This window comes from Scleropages formosus, chromosome 12, assembly GCF_900964775.1.
Source record: "Scleropages formosus chromosome 12, fSclFor1.1, whole genome shotgun sequence".
Lineage (NCBI taxonomy): Eukaryota > Metazoa > Chordata > Actinopteri > Osteoglossiformes > Osteoglossidae > Scleropages > Scleropages formosus.
Window position 1 is genome coordinate 1,289,485 of NC_041817.1, and position 17,412 is coordinate 1,306,896.

General features: G+C 40.8%; 1 protein-coding gene across 6 annotated transcripts; it reads left to right on the top strand.

Moving 5' to 3' along the window:
* The first annotated feature begins 43 nt into the window (after nucleotides 1-43).
* LOC108927953 (WD repeat, SAM and U-box domain-containing protein 1) lies at nucleotides 44-16,633 on the top strand. Of its 6 annotated transcripts, none has more exons than XM_018741638.2 (14): nucleotides 44-443; nucleotides 831-1,250; nucleotides 1,820-2,007; nucleotides 2,939-3,028; nucleotides 5,049-5,142; nucleotides 5,974-6,007; nucleotides 6,179-6,219; nucleotides 6,312-6,418; nucleotides 7,182-7,205; nucleotides 8,563-8,589; nucleotides 9,490-9,669; nucleotides 14,898-15,005; nucleotides 15,273-15,407; nucleotides 15,696-16,633. In XM_018741638.2, exons 2-14 carry the CDS (start codon nucleotides 853-855, stop codon nucleotides 15,845-15,847), a joined length of 1,578 nt encoding a protein of 525 aa, XP_018597154.1. In that variant the 5' UTR covers nucleotides 44-443; nucleotides 831-852; the 3' UTR covers nucleotides 15,848-16,633. The 6 variants fall into 6 exon arrangements, with proteins under 6 accessions (XP_018597154.1, XP_018597156.1, XP_018597157.1 ...); XM_018741640.2 differs by having other exon boundaries at nucleotides 2,942-3,028; XM_018741639.2 differs by lacking the exon at nucleotides 44-443 and adding an exon at nucleotides 548-689.
* Nucleotides 16,634-17,412: the final 779 nt, after the last annotated feature.

A 17,412-nucleotide genomic window follows, 5' to 3' on the forward strand; every position in this document is an offset into this window, starting at 1 on the left:
ACACGATGTTGCAATATAGTAAAGCAGATTACCTCAGACTCGGTCGTTGGGTGTAGATTAATAGTCTCATTAGTCCTTTAAAAGACGTCGCAAATACGTTTTATAATAAGCTATTAGGACTTAACACGAAAAATAATGGCCCGGGCTACTGACTGGTGACGGTGCTGCCGAAAGAGATGCACGCAGTCCACAGGCCGTTGGCCAGATGAAGACACGCGAGCTACTATGGCAACTTTACGACTGTGACTTGTACAAGTTTATAAATTAGTGTAATTTTCTCATCCCTACGAGTATTCTGTGTTCATCTCATCGAAGCGCCTGTTTTTGTGCGCGAGGGACTGCGAGACGGCGCCCGCGTGCAGCTCCGGCGCGCCGCGCCGCATCACATCACATGATTGCGCCGCTATTGCCGATAGCCAGTCCACACGGAAGTGCACCGACCGGTAAGCGCTCCTTTCCCTCGTGCTTATCTTAGTTGTAATGCACTTGACTTAGTGCTACCTTTTCATTGGTATAGTTTTTCTTAAGTGACTACCTTTTTGTTTTCTCTGTATACACCGGCGGCACATGCAGCTACTCTCTGGCGCTACAGTACAGACCGGTTTCCTGTTCAGAGTAACTCGGGCAGCTGTTGGATAACTAGATTTGTTTTATATCCGCCGAACGACAGCTAGCACTAAGCTTCTAAGGTACGCAGGGTGACAGTGTTTTATCGGGGGGGGGAACGCTTGGGTTTTGCGTCTGTAGCGTGGGCGGTACCGGGCTTCGGCGAGCTGCGCCATCTTGTGAAAGCTACGTTTCTTAATACTGTCGTCCTTTCCCCCCCTCAGGGACCGGAGACGCGCCGTCAAAATGGTGTCACTTATTTGCACGCTTCAGGACCACAGGGACGACGTGAACTGGTGCGCTTTCTCCGCCAGCTTGCTGGCGACCTGCTCTACGGACAAGACGGTGCGCGTCTATTCCGTGCGTGACTTCTCGGAGCTGCCCTTCTCCCCACTGACGGGCCACGGCTACGGCGTCCACTGTTGCTGCTTCAGCGCCTGCGGCCGCTACCTGGCTTCGTGCTCCACGGACGCCACCACGGTGGTGTGGCACACGGACAGCGGCGACATCGCGGCGGCCTTCGAACATCCGGGTCGCAGTCCGGTTAGAGTGTGCGCGTTCTCCCCGGACTCCGCCCACCTTGTCTCCGGCGGCTCTGACGGGACGCTCGCGCTGTGGGACTTGCGCACCAAGACTCTGCGCAGGTAGACGGCCCTGGTGCGCGCGCTGCTTCGCTCAGTCAGTAGTTTAATGAACCAGTCAGGCAGCAGATTTACCATTTAGTACAGGGCTTCAGCTAGTGTAAACAATTATTTCAGGTGACTTACACCTTTTTACTTTTTTTTTTTTTTTCCCCCAAAAAAACCTATTTATGCAGCAGGGTGTTCTTACTGTGCCTACCATATATCTGTTGAACGTCAAATGTAGCACTGAAGGCCAGAGAGCAGCTAACAGGACCATTTCTTGCTGGCTCCTATTAGGACTGGAACCTTTAACCTGCTGGTTTAAATCCCACTGCTTGTTACCGCTCCAATAGACAATACCTTTGATCAACGTACTGTAATGTGCCATGGTTTACTGCCGCGTTCTTTAAAGATGTGGAAAAATCTATGCAAAGACGACTGTCATTTAGTATACATCGATTTTATGGGAGATTTGTTTTCATTGATAATCGAAGTTTGACGGTAAATGCATTATGTGGTGCAGAAGAGTTGAAATCATGTTGGCAAACACTTTGCTGAAAAACTGAACGTAAGTGTGCGCCTCTCCTCAGGACTTGCGTGGTTAATGAAGCCACAGTAGTGGCATGTTCCTTCAGCCCATGCGGCCAGGCGTTTGTAACGGGCTCCAGCTATGGAGACCTCCGCCTGTGGGACCCGGAGATGAACCAGCAGCAGGCTGTGAAGAATGCGCATGACTTGGGGGTCACCTGCTGCCACTTTGCTCCCCAGATGCAGAGCGGTAAGAATTGATAACATGCGGTCCACGTTATATGTAACTGTTGGCAAAAGGATTTCTGACATTTTGTGCACTGTTAAAAAATGGCAACGAGCTGGCCTGTTGAACTTGTTTTTTTTCTATATTCATAATCCAGTGCAATACACTGAAAACTTGGGAAACTCCAGGATTTGTGCTTGTCATGGACTATTTAACCTGCTAGTTTGTGTAAAGAGGTCTGTGTTTGCAGCTGTGTTTTCCCTGAAGTTCTTACAAACATAGAGAGGATAGGGTTTTGTATTAATCAAAAGCCCCGTTTCACAAATAGTAAGGGAGATTGTCTAAAAACGTGAGAGACACATGATAACTATTGTATAAATATAGATTGGAGTCGGAGACAAATGTATATTTTTTGCTTCAGTAACATTACTTGGGTAGAGAACAGGGAAAAGAACATCCACAAATATTCAAGGTACAGAGAGAATCCAGAGGCCTTTTTTAGCAGCAATTGCTTTTGGAAACCCAAAAGTGTTATTTCAGTCTCATTCCTTTGTTGCTGGGGCCTTACGTCAATATATAATCACTCCAAGAAAGCTTTATTTTTATCTCATGACCATATGTGTGGACAGCTCACTGTTACCCATTTTTTAGCATTCCTAAAGTTTCTCCATTTCGTTCCTTTTTTGGAGTTTAACTTCTCTGCTGGAATCTTCCTAATTTTTTGTAAACAATTAAATGGATTGAAGTGTTTCATAATTATTAATTGCTATTTCATATTGTACGTCTTAAAAATAATATGTATGTATAACCTTTAATTTTATTTATAGCTATATTTATGATATGTATAACCTTTAAAAAAATATAGCAAAATTATCGTCGTCTTTGATAGGCTGATAGGTGGATAAGAAATGGCTGCAGAATTGCATGAATTGCTGTGCTTTCTTCCCCTGCATAGCAGATGGCGACTCGGTGCTCTTTCGCCTTAGTTCCTGTGGGCAAGACAGCCTGCTGAAGATATGGATCATCTCACATCACGCAGAAGCAGGTACACACATTGCTGTTTCTCACACCCTATCCTTTAATACACCCCCCGGTGGCTTGAAAACCTTGGGTTTTACAAACAGCAACAAAAATAATTTAATTAGCGTGGAACACAACAGCTTCTGCAGCATAATGCCTTGTTAATAATACAATGGTCATTAAAAATACATGTTTTTATTTCTTCAGGCTTAATCAGCTGTAATAGAAAAGCACCAAGTATGGATGTGATTTGCATTCAGCGGCCTCTGTGTGACCCTTATGCTTGTAGGGAAAGTTAATGAAAACAGAAGCAGTAGCGCTTCCTCCATACATTTTTAAAACACTGCGCGGCTTTGTATTTAGTCCATGTTTATACAGTGTGTGTCCAGCATCTTAAGAGCCTCAAATGAAACTGGTCTGGGCAGGCTTATTTTAAATATTCAGCTCGCACACGCAAGTAACATACAAATGTAAACTGGTACTGACAGCAGCAGTGGGACACAGGAAGAGGTTCTATATGTAGCGTATTAATATTCTTTTCAGCGCATAGATCTCAGCAGGTCTTCATGAACCGTCACTGGGAGGACATGTCCCTAGATGGGACTGATAACCAGAAAAGCAGCCTTTGTTTTGTAAAAGGCGGTGGCAAATGGTCTCACACTTCTTGTACAGTACACGTTCGTCGCTGTCTAATCTGTCTCTGTTGCTGTGGAAACGGGTTTCTGGCTGAGGTCTGGATGCTTCGTGATGTCCCGCTGAGATTAGCGTTGTGCCTTTGTTTTACGGCCGCCTGTTGAAGGAAGCACTCTGGAAAGGCGCAGAGCGAATCAGCAACACACGTGTCACTGTCACCCAAGGAGAAATGAGTGTTAGTCAGTTTATTTTGCATTTATATTATTTTAGATGCATTTGAAATTGCTTTTGCAGATGGCTGGTGTGTGAATTAAATCTCTCTAGCAATTTTACATTGCCTGTCTTTGCAGGTTACGTATCATGTCAGCTCACATGCAGATTTTTCTATTGCATCAGCTAGCTGTTGTAATTTATTCAGTTTATTTTATGGATTTGTATATCAACACCGGAAATTAAAATCTTCAGTGTAATAGACATTTTATAAAATGCAATTTTTTTTAACAAGATCATAATAATTCTTTTCTATTTGTAATTCATCTTTGGGATAACAGGGCATTTGTTAATTTATAATTAATCTATTTATGTATAATTAATCTTTGGAGAAACAGGGAACTGGGCAATTGAATTACTGTTCATTTGTTTCTATGAATACTGACAGCACAGAAGTATTCATTTTACTACAGCAATACAATATATTTTCAGTTAATTGTCAAACATGCTAAAGGGTGAAAGAAAAAATAATTTATAACAAGCATGTCTGTTGCAGCAAGAACCAAAATAGAAATTAGTATGTGTTTATATATGGAGAGATATTTACATGTTACAAAGGAATAATGGAGTTTTTGATGGTTGGGTTTCCATAAATGGGGGTGCAGTGGTGCAGCGGGTTTGGCCTGTGCCTGCTCTCTAGTGGGTCTGGGGTTCGAGTCCTGCTTGGGGTGCCTTGTGACGCACTGGCGTCCCGTTCAGGGTGTGTCCCCGTCCCCTCCCCCTCCAGCCTTCCGCCCTGTGCTGCCGGGTTAGGCTCCAGCTTGCCGCGACCCCGCTCAGGACAAGCGGTTTCCGGTGGTGTGTGTGTGTGTGTGTGTGTTTTCATTAATAATTCTTATTTTATAATTTACAGTATTTGTTAGTTTTACACGATATGTTAATTACTTTATTTAGTTCCAGAAGTAAAGAAGTAATATAGAAAGTATTAACATTCAAATTGTTAAATATTTATAAGTGAAATACTAAAGTAGACTGAATTGTGTATGCATGCAGCAATTTCCATTAATGTATGCCATATCTACACTGGCATCTTGTTGACTGGTTGAACCATTTGTCAGCATGGGGTTGTGCTCATAGGGTTTAGACTAATGATGGCGCAGGGGGCGGCTGTAAATCATCTTTCACTGTGTGCCCACTCTCAGGCTGGAAGATGCAGCTATTGTACACTCTGGCCGGGCAGTCTGCCCCAGTACTCTCCTGTTCTTTCTCAGCTGACGGACAGCTGCTTGTCTCAGGGTAAGGAGGCTGCCTAAAAACAGTGCTATAAAGAAGGGACTGCTGACGGTGTACACTTTAAGGATGCAGACTTGCATTCCAAAGGCTGCAGGTTCAGGTCCCTGAAGAACACCTGATTTAAGACCCTTAGATGAGGAACTTAACTTTAGTTGGTCTAAATTGGGAAAGTTTATTTTGGATATATGTGTTTGCTGCGTGATCAAAAAATACTTTGTCTAAAATTAAAATAGACTGCGCTACATAAATAACAATAGACTTCTGCCCCCGCATTCCCTTTTTGTATACAACATATTAAATGTTGCACAGTATATTGTAACATAGTAACATATTAAATGTTGTACAGTATATTGTCATGTTTATGCTTTGCCTTGTCCTCTGTTGTATATTGTATACATGTATATGTAAATACCCTTGAATACCTTTGTCTGACAGCAGGAAGAATAGAGGAATGTTTTTTTTCCCATCTCCCTGTTTTGACTCAGTAAACTTTCACCACTAGGGGGGCTGTTCTACAGCGTACTGCTCTCTGTGACATATGATTTATAAATAGCATTTCTCTCATCTGTTGATAATTACCATCTTTTTCATAAGCGCTTAGGCAATTAACATTGCTGCTTACATGTTTTCGTTGAAAATGTAAAACTGAACTGTTTATTGCACAAACTGCTCTTTTAATGTGCATTAATTGTAATGCATCATAGTTTTGATTTGATATTAAGCATCTTTTAGCTTCATGTAGCAATCCAAACAGATGGCCTTGTTGCTGCTGGAGTAGCAATTGTTTTCCGGATATTCCCACAGTGAACATATATATTTTTTCCCATATTGCAGTTCAGTGGATAAAACTGTCACTGTATATGATGCTGTAAGTAGCCTACCCTTTCTGTTTTATTTATTTTATTGTTGACTATATATTTCATGCTTACACAGGATGATCTGTGCTAACTTCTACTCTGCATTAGGCACTGAACAGTTTAAACCCAGAGGAATGTGAGGAATGGCTGTTTGTTGATGAATATGTCTTCCTGCTTTGCAGAACCAGGGAGTCCTGCTTTACACTCTGAAGCATCATGAAAGGTAAGACAGCATACTCATAAATACTTAACCGCAGCACCATCGCTCTCAGTGCAGTGACAGACTGCGTGAAATCTCATGATCTTCTGCTGCAGATATGTGACAGCCTGTGCCTTCTCACCAACGGTGCCACTCATTGCAACAGGCTCTATGGACAAGACTGTGAATATCTGGAGGGTGGAGGATGGAAACAGTGGTTACTGTGCGTATCAAACCAACACTATCCTCCCTCCACCACCCCACCTCCCAAGACCCCCATGACTGATGAGATCTTATAGAAAATAGCTGTTAGGCAAGCGTAGACTGCAGTGTACAGTTGCATTTCCCCTTTGTCAGATAAAGGCAGAAAACTCCCTGGCGACACATGTGATTGAAAGCCTGTCAGCAGTAGCTATTTTTCAGCATAGTTCAGCATAAATGACTGCAGCCGAGGTCCATGCAGACTCAAACCCCACAGCATCCTCCCTTATGCCCTCTCCTTGCAGGAAGAGTGTAGGTCCTGGGATTCCTTATGGCTAGTTAATAGTAGTAGTGGGGTTAACCCACTGGTGGCTGGATCATTCTGGGCCCCATAGGTGAGTGCTGCAGTTAGGTTGTCTTCAGATGGAGCTTGGTGGAGCTTGCTTTGTAAACACCCTAAAAAGTCCAGTCATGGCAGGACTGTGGGGGCCACTGATTGCTGAAGGTCCCTATTACCCCCAGGAGTCTTCACGCATCATAAATACTGGAGAAGCCGACTTTCAGCATGAAACACGCATGCTCTGTTTCCACCAGTGCTCCGCATCGCTGACTGCACCTTGTTTGTTTGCTGATGGCTATCCAGTACCACAGATGCCAGTATTTACACAGCACTTGTGGTGCTATTAAGCAGGAAAACAGAGATCTTACGAGAACATATGCAGCCCACCCCAGTGCAATACAGTGTTGATGTTTTATTCTCTTTTTTTCTTTCTGTTTGTTTCTAGGGAATGAAGGAAAGTCCTTGCCTGGTGAGTGTGTTTTATTCAGTTGGACTTCATCCACTTCTGCAAAAGATGGAAATCCTGCAGAGATCAAAGTGGATTATAGGGCTAGGAACTGTTTTGTTAAGGATGTGTGAAGTGACGTCTATTTGAACAACATAAAAAGGAATTCCCTGTTTGTCCTATTTGGCCTTTCAAGGAAATCCATACTTTTTTCCTGTAAAGCGTTGAATGGATTTTTTGCCTTTTTTGTGAAAATGAATGGCTGAAAGCAGTTTCATTCTATTACTTTTATATTTCCTTTTCTGAATTACCGAAAGGCTGTTCTTTGAAGTGTGAACGTATGTATTTAAGTTAAGGACAGCCTTCTTTCTATAAATAAAGAATAGGAGTTTGGACCGTGTACGTTGCGTTCATTCATTTTGATTTGAAATTGAAAAACAAAATGCGAATTACGACGCTTTCATTCATTTTTTTGACGTAATATTGAAAGCAGAAAAATGAGAACTTTTTATTGTTTCTAAGCACACAAAAAAGAAAAGGACTTTTTTTTTAATTAATTTTCTGTTTTCCTTTAATCATACAAAGTGTAGAAATCAAAATCTCACAATACCAAATATGATGAATGCCCTAAAGTGCGCAATATTTCCAGTATAACATGTAGCCTAACCTAGAACTAGAACCTAGAACTTCACGGTGCTTTTAACACTTGCGCTTAATTAGTAATAAGATTCTTAAGAAGTAGCACCTGAAAAATCCTGCCGATTGTCTCGGTGGAAATGACGTCCTCCCTTACTGTCACTGTCTTCCTGTTTTTGAAGAACACGTCGTGATCCGTATTAACTTATGAATAACTCGGAGCGAAGCCAGCACGTTCGATGAAGCTACTGATGGATTATACGTGGTTTCAATTAGTTTAGATGCGGGTTGTTCAAGAATGCCACAAAACGAAATGACTAAAAGTCAAGAAATATGACGGCAAGAAACTATAAATGAGGCATATTTTAAATATTTCCCATTTTGCACAAAAAATGGTTTTTAAACATAGTTAATTCATAATTTGTTTTTCATTTTTAAAACAAGAAACAAATAAAGGTAATCGTAATTTGCATTTTGTTTTTCAATTTCGAATAAAAAACGAATGAATGCAACGTACATGGATCGAGTTTGATGACCTTCTACTTACTATTCCTTAACTGCAAAGCTTTCATTACAGATCTAGATGTTTAATTACAAAACTATAGTTTCATTTTAACAGCATTCTATTTTCTTTCTGTTTCCTGTACAGCAGTGGCATATTAATAGTTTGTGATGTAAAAATAGATTGATACATGGTGTGTCTCTGACTTAGTGATTTATTTGTTCTTTCCATGTTATTTCCTAGTTGCAAATACAGATGCTTCATGTGAAGGTAAGAGAAGCATTGGGGACTAAGAAAGAACAGGACTGCAGGATTTGGTCAATTTCAGGAATACAATTAATGGATTAGATATCTGAAGGCCTTCACAAATGGTTGAGTAGCAAAGGAAACGATGGTGACTTGTAAAGTGGGAGATGGTTATGTCAGGGTCTCAGTGTGGGAACGTTTCCAGGACAGCAATGACCTCTCATAGACATAGCAGAGTAGATCTGTTCCCGTACCCACATGTACGTCGCCTCACATCCCCACAGATGTGTAACTAACTTTCCCCAAAGCAGCCAAAATTGACTTGGTTATGCTTTGTCTCATTTCATGTTCGTAGGATTATTTTTAGTATTTACTGCTATGTATTTCCAAATGTTCAAAGTGTGATTGCAGCATCTAAAGACAGAGTTGACATTCAGAGAGAAGCTTGTCTAACAGGACAGGCTGACATTTTGAGGGCCAACTGGAAGCACTTAGGGATGAGCAAAAGCATTAAAATAAGGCAAGGAAAAGAAACCCGTTTTAATGATAAATGCCTTCTATGGACTAACTGCCTCCCACGTAATGATTGAAGATATGTGGGTCCAGGCATTGTAGCCGTAACGCCTTGTGAATGACAGTAGCCCCAGAAAAATCATCTGAAGGTTGCCTCCTTATAAATATTCATTAAGACACACAAATGTGATTAGAATGTTCTTGATAAAGGCATCATGTATAGCTGTGTTAAAACACGTTAATGACATGCTGACATTTATGTGGTTGTGGTTTTCTGTTCTTGAATATTGAATGCATGGTAAGTTGTTATGAGCACTGAGGTAGCGCCTGGGTGCCATGCAAGGGGAAATGTCTGGCGAGATGTGGGGAGGGATTAATGTAAAGGCAGTGCCTGTTTGCTCCTGCTTGCAGGGAGGAGGCTGGCGGGTCACAGGAGCCTGCTCATGGGCGACTGGTCAGAGGATGATGTCTCAGCCTGGCTGCACGAGGAGGGCCTGGAGGCGTTAGTGGACACCTTCAAGGCCAACAACATTGATGGAGCTGAGCTGCTCAGCTTGAGCAAGGAGATGCTGGCAATGGAGCTTAATATCGGTGAGGACATGTTTCCCAACATAGCAGTTTGGGCAAATCTCAGAAACTATGGCACACAGACACTTTGCGTGATTGGGTGTGAAGTACAGTGGTATGTCCTGCGACTGGGCCCTTAACTTTCATGTGTCTGCTGGTTAGTGTAAGGGTTAGCTACCCTCGATGCTAGACTCATTTTAATGAGAATTTCAGTATTGCGGGTGCTGTTGATTATGTTCTGATGGAATTGCTGCATGCAGTATTCACTGAATGTTTAATGGAGAAACATCTGTCTGAGTGTTGATATTGCATAATTACTGTATTAGATAAATTCTTGGAACAGAGAGTGATTTTAACAGACAAGCATTTACAGTATAGAGAGCAACAGTAAATATGTAATTAAGTGAAATTTAATGTACAGAAAAAATTCCATTTGAGTTCACTCTATGTTGTGTAATGTTTGGTTAGTTCTGCTGGAATGCTGTCACACAAGCAGTGATTTGCTTTAATCTCCATGCAACAGAAACTAAAGTGTAATCTGCTTCGAAAACAGCGGGCCTTTACGTAACATCTAATATCCAGTGAAATTGTTTTGAAAGTGAAAACAGAGCCTAATAATCTAATTTGCTTTAGAATATTTGACGTACATGAATTTCCACTGATATCGAGGTAGGGGCTCGCATTATCAGTCTGAAATATGTATTACAGATTCAGATTAATCTGAATGTAATCTCTAATTTTTCAGATATGTGTGCTTTCATCATTACCTTCTGACTGTATTTTTCCATTTTCAGTGTTTTTCAATGATATATAAACTCTTCTTCCTTAACATAATCATATTACCAAGGCCATTTAGTTACTCTTAGTTAATGCGTATTATCTGTTTTGTTTCGCAGATTCCTTCTCTGCTTTTTGTCTTTGAATGTATTTATTTTAACGGGTAATTTGAGGATAAGTAAGATTGTTTATATGTGTCTCTGTGGTGAACATTTTAGCGTTGGATACTGAAACAGCATTTGTGTATTCGCATGGAGATAAATGAGTTTTCAGGAGTGATCTCTTCATGAAATATTCATTGGTTACAGACTCCCAAATCCTGCTCTTCCCTTGTTATCAACGACTACATCCCAGTTGTGGCTTATTAAGTGTTATCAATCACAGCAATGAAAACAGCCCCCCACCTGCTTTGTCTTGTGTGGATCCCCCTATATTGTGTATAAATGTCACACAGTACACCAAAGTCGGTACATTTTATCCAGCGCTGGGTCGTTTACTTTCTTTATTGCATCGACCTTCATACATCAAAACGCAGGGGCCAGGTACCACAGGGTGCACCAAAAAAACCTCAAATACAGCTGCGAAAGATTCCCTTGTGTTAAATGTGCCCCCTTTGTCAGTACATGACCTTATTTCTTCATAGGTTGTCCTACATGTCAGATGATAGTTTCAGCTGAAGAACAAAAAGGTGCAATTTTCAGTTCTTACTCTAAGGAAGAATCAAAAGCTACAAACAGTTGGACTATCGACAATACCTTGCCTGACGCAGACCTACAAATTTTCAGACTTGCTGAAAGGTTAAACTATACGGCACTGTTTGTCAGTTACAAATTAGAAACTTAGTACTTAGTAGGAACCATCAAACAAAAGCACACACCCACATTTTCAGAACCGCATGTCCTATATGGGGTTGCGGGGAACCGGAGCCTACCCGGTAACACAGGGCGTAAGGCCAGAGCGGGGAGGGGACGCACCCGGACGGGACGCCAGTCCGTCGCAAGGCACCCCAAGCGGGACTCAAACCCCAGACCCACCGGAGAGCAGGACTGTGGTCCAACCCACTGCGCCACCGCACCCCCCCCCCCCCCCAAACAAAAGCATACCCATTAAAATTTGGTATAGATGAGACTTAAAATTGCAAGCCATCACTAACCATCATGGTAGCCAAATCTGTTAAATTGTCAGGATGCGTATTTTTTATTAGTTTTATTCGTTACCTTCATACATTACATAGAATGGACAGTAATGTTGTCGAGTGTGGAAAAACTTACCACCAAGGGTTAATATGAAATATAATAATATTTAATAAAATATTTATTAATACAGGCGGTTCTCTAGTTACAACCAATGCAACTTACAACCACCCGGACATATAAAGGCTGTCTGGACCATTATCCTTATTATATTAATTTTCAAGTCTGGACATTTTGTTGTAATGTCTAACAACGACCGCTCAATCTGCTGTATTAGATAACATGGGCTGGCTGTGTTGCTGTAAGATACCATATCTGTTGGGTTTCAGCCAGTGTTTGGGTGTCTGTCAGCGTTTGCACTTTAACAAAACTTTTCTTGTGTGATTCTCTTCAAGTTTTTATTTAAAATGGATAGCAAGTAAAAAGTGAATATTCCGGTGGTGCTGAAAAGAAAATGCGGATGATAGTAGGTTTAGAAATGGAGATAAAAATATGATATTGTACCGTATTTATATTTTCATTGTATATTACTCTTAGTTTTTACATGAATAGTGGGTATGAGGTTTGTGGATGGGATGGGGACGCATTGTTATTTTCCCGTTTAAAATAATGGGAAATGGGCTTTTTCTGTCCAAAATTTTGGTATTTGCACCATTTTCAGGAATGGATTAATTTTGTAAGTCGCGGGATGCTTGTATAACAAAGCCAAATTATACAACATAGCATTCATGTAAATTTATTGTTTATATATCCTTACTGTTCATATTATATAAGGACATTTTCAGTTTAAAACAAATTTGATTTTGGATGTGGTCATCGGAACAGAACCCTATCTTAAGCCTAGCTTCATCTGTATATAAATAGTAATTTTAGACAATATATACTTTGTATACATAGTAAGTACTGTCAAAATACATATGCATGAAAATATCCAGTAATTTCCTGTACTACCTTTCCTGCTGCCTGAGTGAAAAGGTTTCAGCTAAATATTAGAGTGCTTACTTCAGTTTGCTTTGGAGGAGAGCACCTGCTAAATTAATAATTGTAAATAAATGTAAATGTACTACAAATGAACTGTTTTAACCTACAGATATTGAATGTAGCATGCAGCTGTCAAGATCTTCCATTGGAACTGTAGTCTTTGCATGTCATTCTTGGAAATCCTGTGGAATTTACACACTGCCAAGAACATTTCAAAATGACACTCTTTTATAGTCACCCCTTACCCCAACTGGGGTCTGATCCTGTGACCCTCCGGTCCACCAGTGCAAAGCTTCTGTATTAAGCTACACTGCTGTCTCTGCACATTGTTACACAAGTCAAGCTGCAGCCATTGGCATTTCTATCACTTCTGTTCGGAGACCTTCTAGCAGAGAGTGTTAATTGCACTTCGTAAGATGCTGCAGTCATCATATTATGTTCCCACTATCAGAGGGGAGGCATTGCAGTGCCGCTTCATTCAAGTAACACAGCTGTGTTGTTAATGCCTCCAGTATTTAAATGAACCTCATAATGCAGGAAACATGTCTGGCTAAAAAAAGGTTCAAATGGAGCCGTTATTGACTGTTCTCAACCCCAAAAATAAAGGGCCATTTATTCATTCTGGATGACCAGAAACTTTGAAGAGCAATAGCATTTTAATTTACATCTATTAATTTACCAGATGCTTTTCTCAAAATTGATTTGCAGTGAAATACTCTAGCTATCCCCTTTTCAGCCAAGGTGACTTAGTGTTAGATACACAGTAGTACACCTCCTACAGTCTATTACTTATTTATACATCAGAGCAACACACTCTCACACATACTACAGGAAATTCAGTCACCAATTCATTTGAAACACGTCTTTGGGCTGTGGGAGGAAATTAAAGCACCCCGATACCGGGACAACATGCATACTTCACACAAACAAGCGGGGATCGAACCCACAGACTCGGTAACCCCGGCTGACTCTTAGTCCTGTTTTTACCATGTAGCAGAAAATGCAGTTCTTGGCAGGGAAGTGTCCTTCCAGTGTTGCTTTAATCTCTGTCCCTGTCCCATCAGACCCTCTGAAATGTTGTCACAGTGAACACTTCAGATGACAATGCAAAACCAAGGGTTACTGCCTGCAGTTACTAGAAACTCATTAGCTGTAAAAGTGCCTTAAAAACCATGCTCCTTTATTCCTTGGAGGAATACAGAGTATGTCTTTGCAGTGAGAGTTTCTGCATCATGCTGTGTTAAAAATCTGGGCAACAACATGTCACAAGCCTTACCAGGTACTTAAAGTATAAAAAGAGTTGTGTTATGGTATCCGGTTATGTTAACTAGTACTAAATGCTGAAGCAGCTGGTAATGTAGTGGTTAGAGCTGCTTCCTTTGGCCCCAAGGGTCATAGTTTCAAATTCCCACCTCCAGTTGTACTACCCTTGAGCAAGGTACTTATCCTAAATTGCTCCAGTTAAATTGCTCAGTGCTATAAATGGGTAAATAATTGTAGGTACCTTTACATTGTGTGTCGCGTTGGAGAAAAGCATCAGCTAAATGAATAAATGTGTTCATGTGATCATTTAAGATACTTGTATTTGAGTAAAAAATGGACAAAAGGACTAAGTTAAAACATTTTGCTTGGCATAGTAATTTATAAAACAATTAAAAAAAAAAAATTAAATTCATCAGCTTTTCTCAAGAATGCATGAATAGAGGTATATATTTCTTATTTTCTATCTTGTCTTAGCCACGGTGACCCTGTGTGTGAGAAGCAAGAGCCTGAGCCGTGTCCTAGTTAGGCCTTCTCAACTTGCAATGCTGGAGGGCAGTAGGTTCCAGGTGGAAAAACAGGACGAGAAGCCCCTGATTCACCTTGTAGTGGTCATTTGTATTTTTACACAGAAAGGTTTGAGTGCACCGGGCATAAATTTGTTAAGCCTGGACTACTGCAGCAGTTGCTCCAGGACTTTTGTGCTTTGACAGTAACGTTCTGCATCCTGACAGGTACGAAGAAAGTCCCGGGGTAGTGCTCACCAGTAAGCGGGTGCAAAGCAGAAGTTCTTTTATTTTTGGACTGCCGAATGTGTTCCGCATTCAGTAGCGGAGACAGATGAAGGAGAGTCCCAGATCTACCTTTCTGTTCCTTTTATCTGTGAGATGCAGCAAGGACAAGGCAGCCATTTAGTCAGCTGGCAGGAGCCATCTTCCCAGTGACAGCGCCTTTCCTGTGCATGGGAGGGACAGGGTGGAAAGCCGTGCTCTGAACCGTTCAGGTGCACATTCGCTTCGTGTCGCTGTGTCTCGGTGCCAGGGACTGCAGCGCATGCTAAAGGCACCCAAACACGAGGAGCGAACCGTTTTTCGCCAGCACACCTGTGCCGAGAGCAGAGGTCAGCACTGTGGACCCTTGCGCTCCGGGGTATGCTCGATTTTCATCTAGTGTTTTTTGGTATTGTGGAGTCATCTGGGCAGAATGTACGTGATGTTTGATATTAATCACTTGTTAATTAAGAAATGACTAGAAATTTGTAGTTTGAGATTTACTCCCATGATGGCTGCAGGGTCATGGTGGTTAGAAGCCAAGGGCTTGAGGGAAGGTACACCCTTCCAACGTGGTGGTGTGTGTCAGTTTGCTTTGCACTTGTGTGTATTAGTGTCATCTCTTTTTGTTGCTTTTTGGTTTTAGAATCAGCCGGTCTTCGCAACAAAGTCATTCGGAAAGTCACTGAGTTGAAGATGGAGTTGATTGGAACAGGAGTTCCAGATGAGTTTCTGTGTCCTATCACCAGAGAGATCATGAAAGACCCAGTCCTTGCGGCAGGTAAACACATTTTGCATTTTAAGGACTATTTCATATTTTCTTTTGAAATGTGTGCAAGAGAATTATAAATTAAGAGCTTTCTATTGTTTCCCTGCTAGATTTCAAAGCATTTTAATAATCTCAGCACTGAATATTTGAACCATTTATAATTGGCTTTCTAGATATAGTTCTGCATGTACTCCAAAGAACTTGATACTCATTATAAATCATAGCTTATGATTCCTTGAAGTTTTCAAATTTATAGTACCTCTTAAAAATTCTAAATGTTTTGTCTGTTTTTGCAAACAGATGGCTATTCCTATGAGAGGGAAGCAATTGAAGACTGGATCAAAGCAAAGAATCGCTCCAGCCCAATGACAAATTTACCTTTGCCAACAACCACGGTAACTCCAAACAGAACCCTGAAGATGGCGATTAGTCGCTGGAAGGCCAGTCAGTGAGGGGAGGTGTTTTTCTTATTTTTCCAGGTGAATTACCAAAGAACAATTGTTAGTAATTACATGAGTAGGAATGATTTGTAAATGAAAAGGGTTCATATATAAAATGAACATTATTGCTGAGGTAAGGGTCTGTGATATGCACGCATTGTGAATGGAACTCTTTTTCTTAACGCACAGATTGCATTCCTTAAAGCAGCTTCTTCAGTGCATTAATCCAGACTACCATGGAACAAAACTTTTGTCTTTAAGTTCACATTTTTGTAAACTGTGACCTTGGCATTTTTAAGCATGAATGAAACGTCAAAATTGCTTTTTAGCAAAGACATGAGCATGTATGCAATTTAAATATTTAAAATTTTACATTTTTCATAGATTCTGGTATGAATGTAAACATGAAAAAAATTTGTCACAAGGAACAAAAGTTTGCAGTTTCTATAATCAATACCTAGAAGTAGTTTTTTTTCCTGCTTTGCTAAGCTATTGCAGCTAAAAGTACAGTCACAAACTGTCATGGAGATAATGCTTCTGGAGCTACCAGTGTTTTCTCTTATACTATTACTGTTCTCTTTGGTGTATGTTGCCAGACTTAAGATTAGCATTTTGAGAGATGGAGATATTGAGCCTGGGGTCATGTGCTAGTATCGCTCTGATATTCCTATGGAAATTTGAATCTATACATTTCATTTTTTTTCCTGTAACAGCTAAATGAATAAATGTAAGTATAGCTGTAACTCTTCTCCAAAGGAGCTTGCACTGTGGGTTTCTTCTGGGTGCTCTGGTTCCCCCATAGTGTGACAGTGTGTGTGTTTCACTGATGTATGGATGACACACTACTTACAGTGGAAGTCACCTTGGTAAATTATGTAGTGTTATCAGCCCACACACCTTAAGTTAATTGGAAGTTGCTTTAGAGAAAAGCAACTGCTAAATAAATGTGAATGTTAAGCTTTGTACCCTCAATGGATAAACCTCCAGCTACAATACCTTTGAGCAAGGCACTTACTCTAAAAATTGCTTCAGTAAAAATTTACCAAGCTGTATAAATGAGTAAATAATTGTAAGTAGCTTAGCACTGTCACTTTGGAGAAAAGTCTGCTAAATGAAATAAATGTAAGTACCTTGCTCAAGGGTACTACAGCTGGCCTTTGAGTCCAAACTTTAACTATGTGTGAAGTATTACTCAACTTCAGTGACAGGATAATTATGCAATATGCCTAAACACACACATAAATGTGGATCGACTGAGTGGACTGGGGGTCTTAAAAGCCTTGAGACACCAGGCACTCTGTGGGTTCTCCTAATTGACAAGTTTGATCAGCATTGTGTCTTGTCAGGACGGGGAGGGGCACAGCACCCGGATCAACAGACTTTAAAACTTCCCACGGATTTTAGATGTACATTTAATATTTAAATTTGTAGTGCACAAGTGCTATTTAGCAATAACAAATTCAATATTTCCATTATAACCTTGTTTCATTTTACTCAAGGTATTTGTACTTCCAACTGGTGAAATAGCTAGAAGAAGAAAAAAAAAGTGTGACCCCTTTTACTTTCTCCAGGTCCTT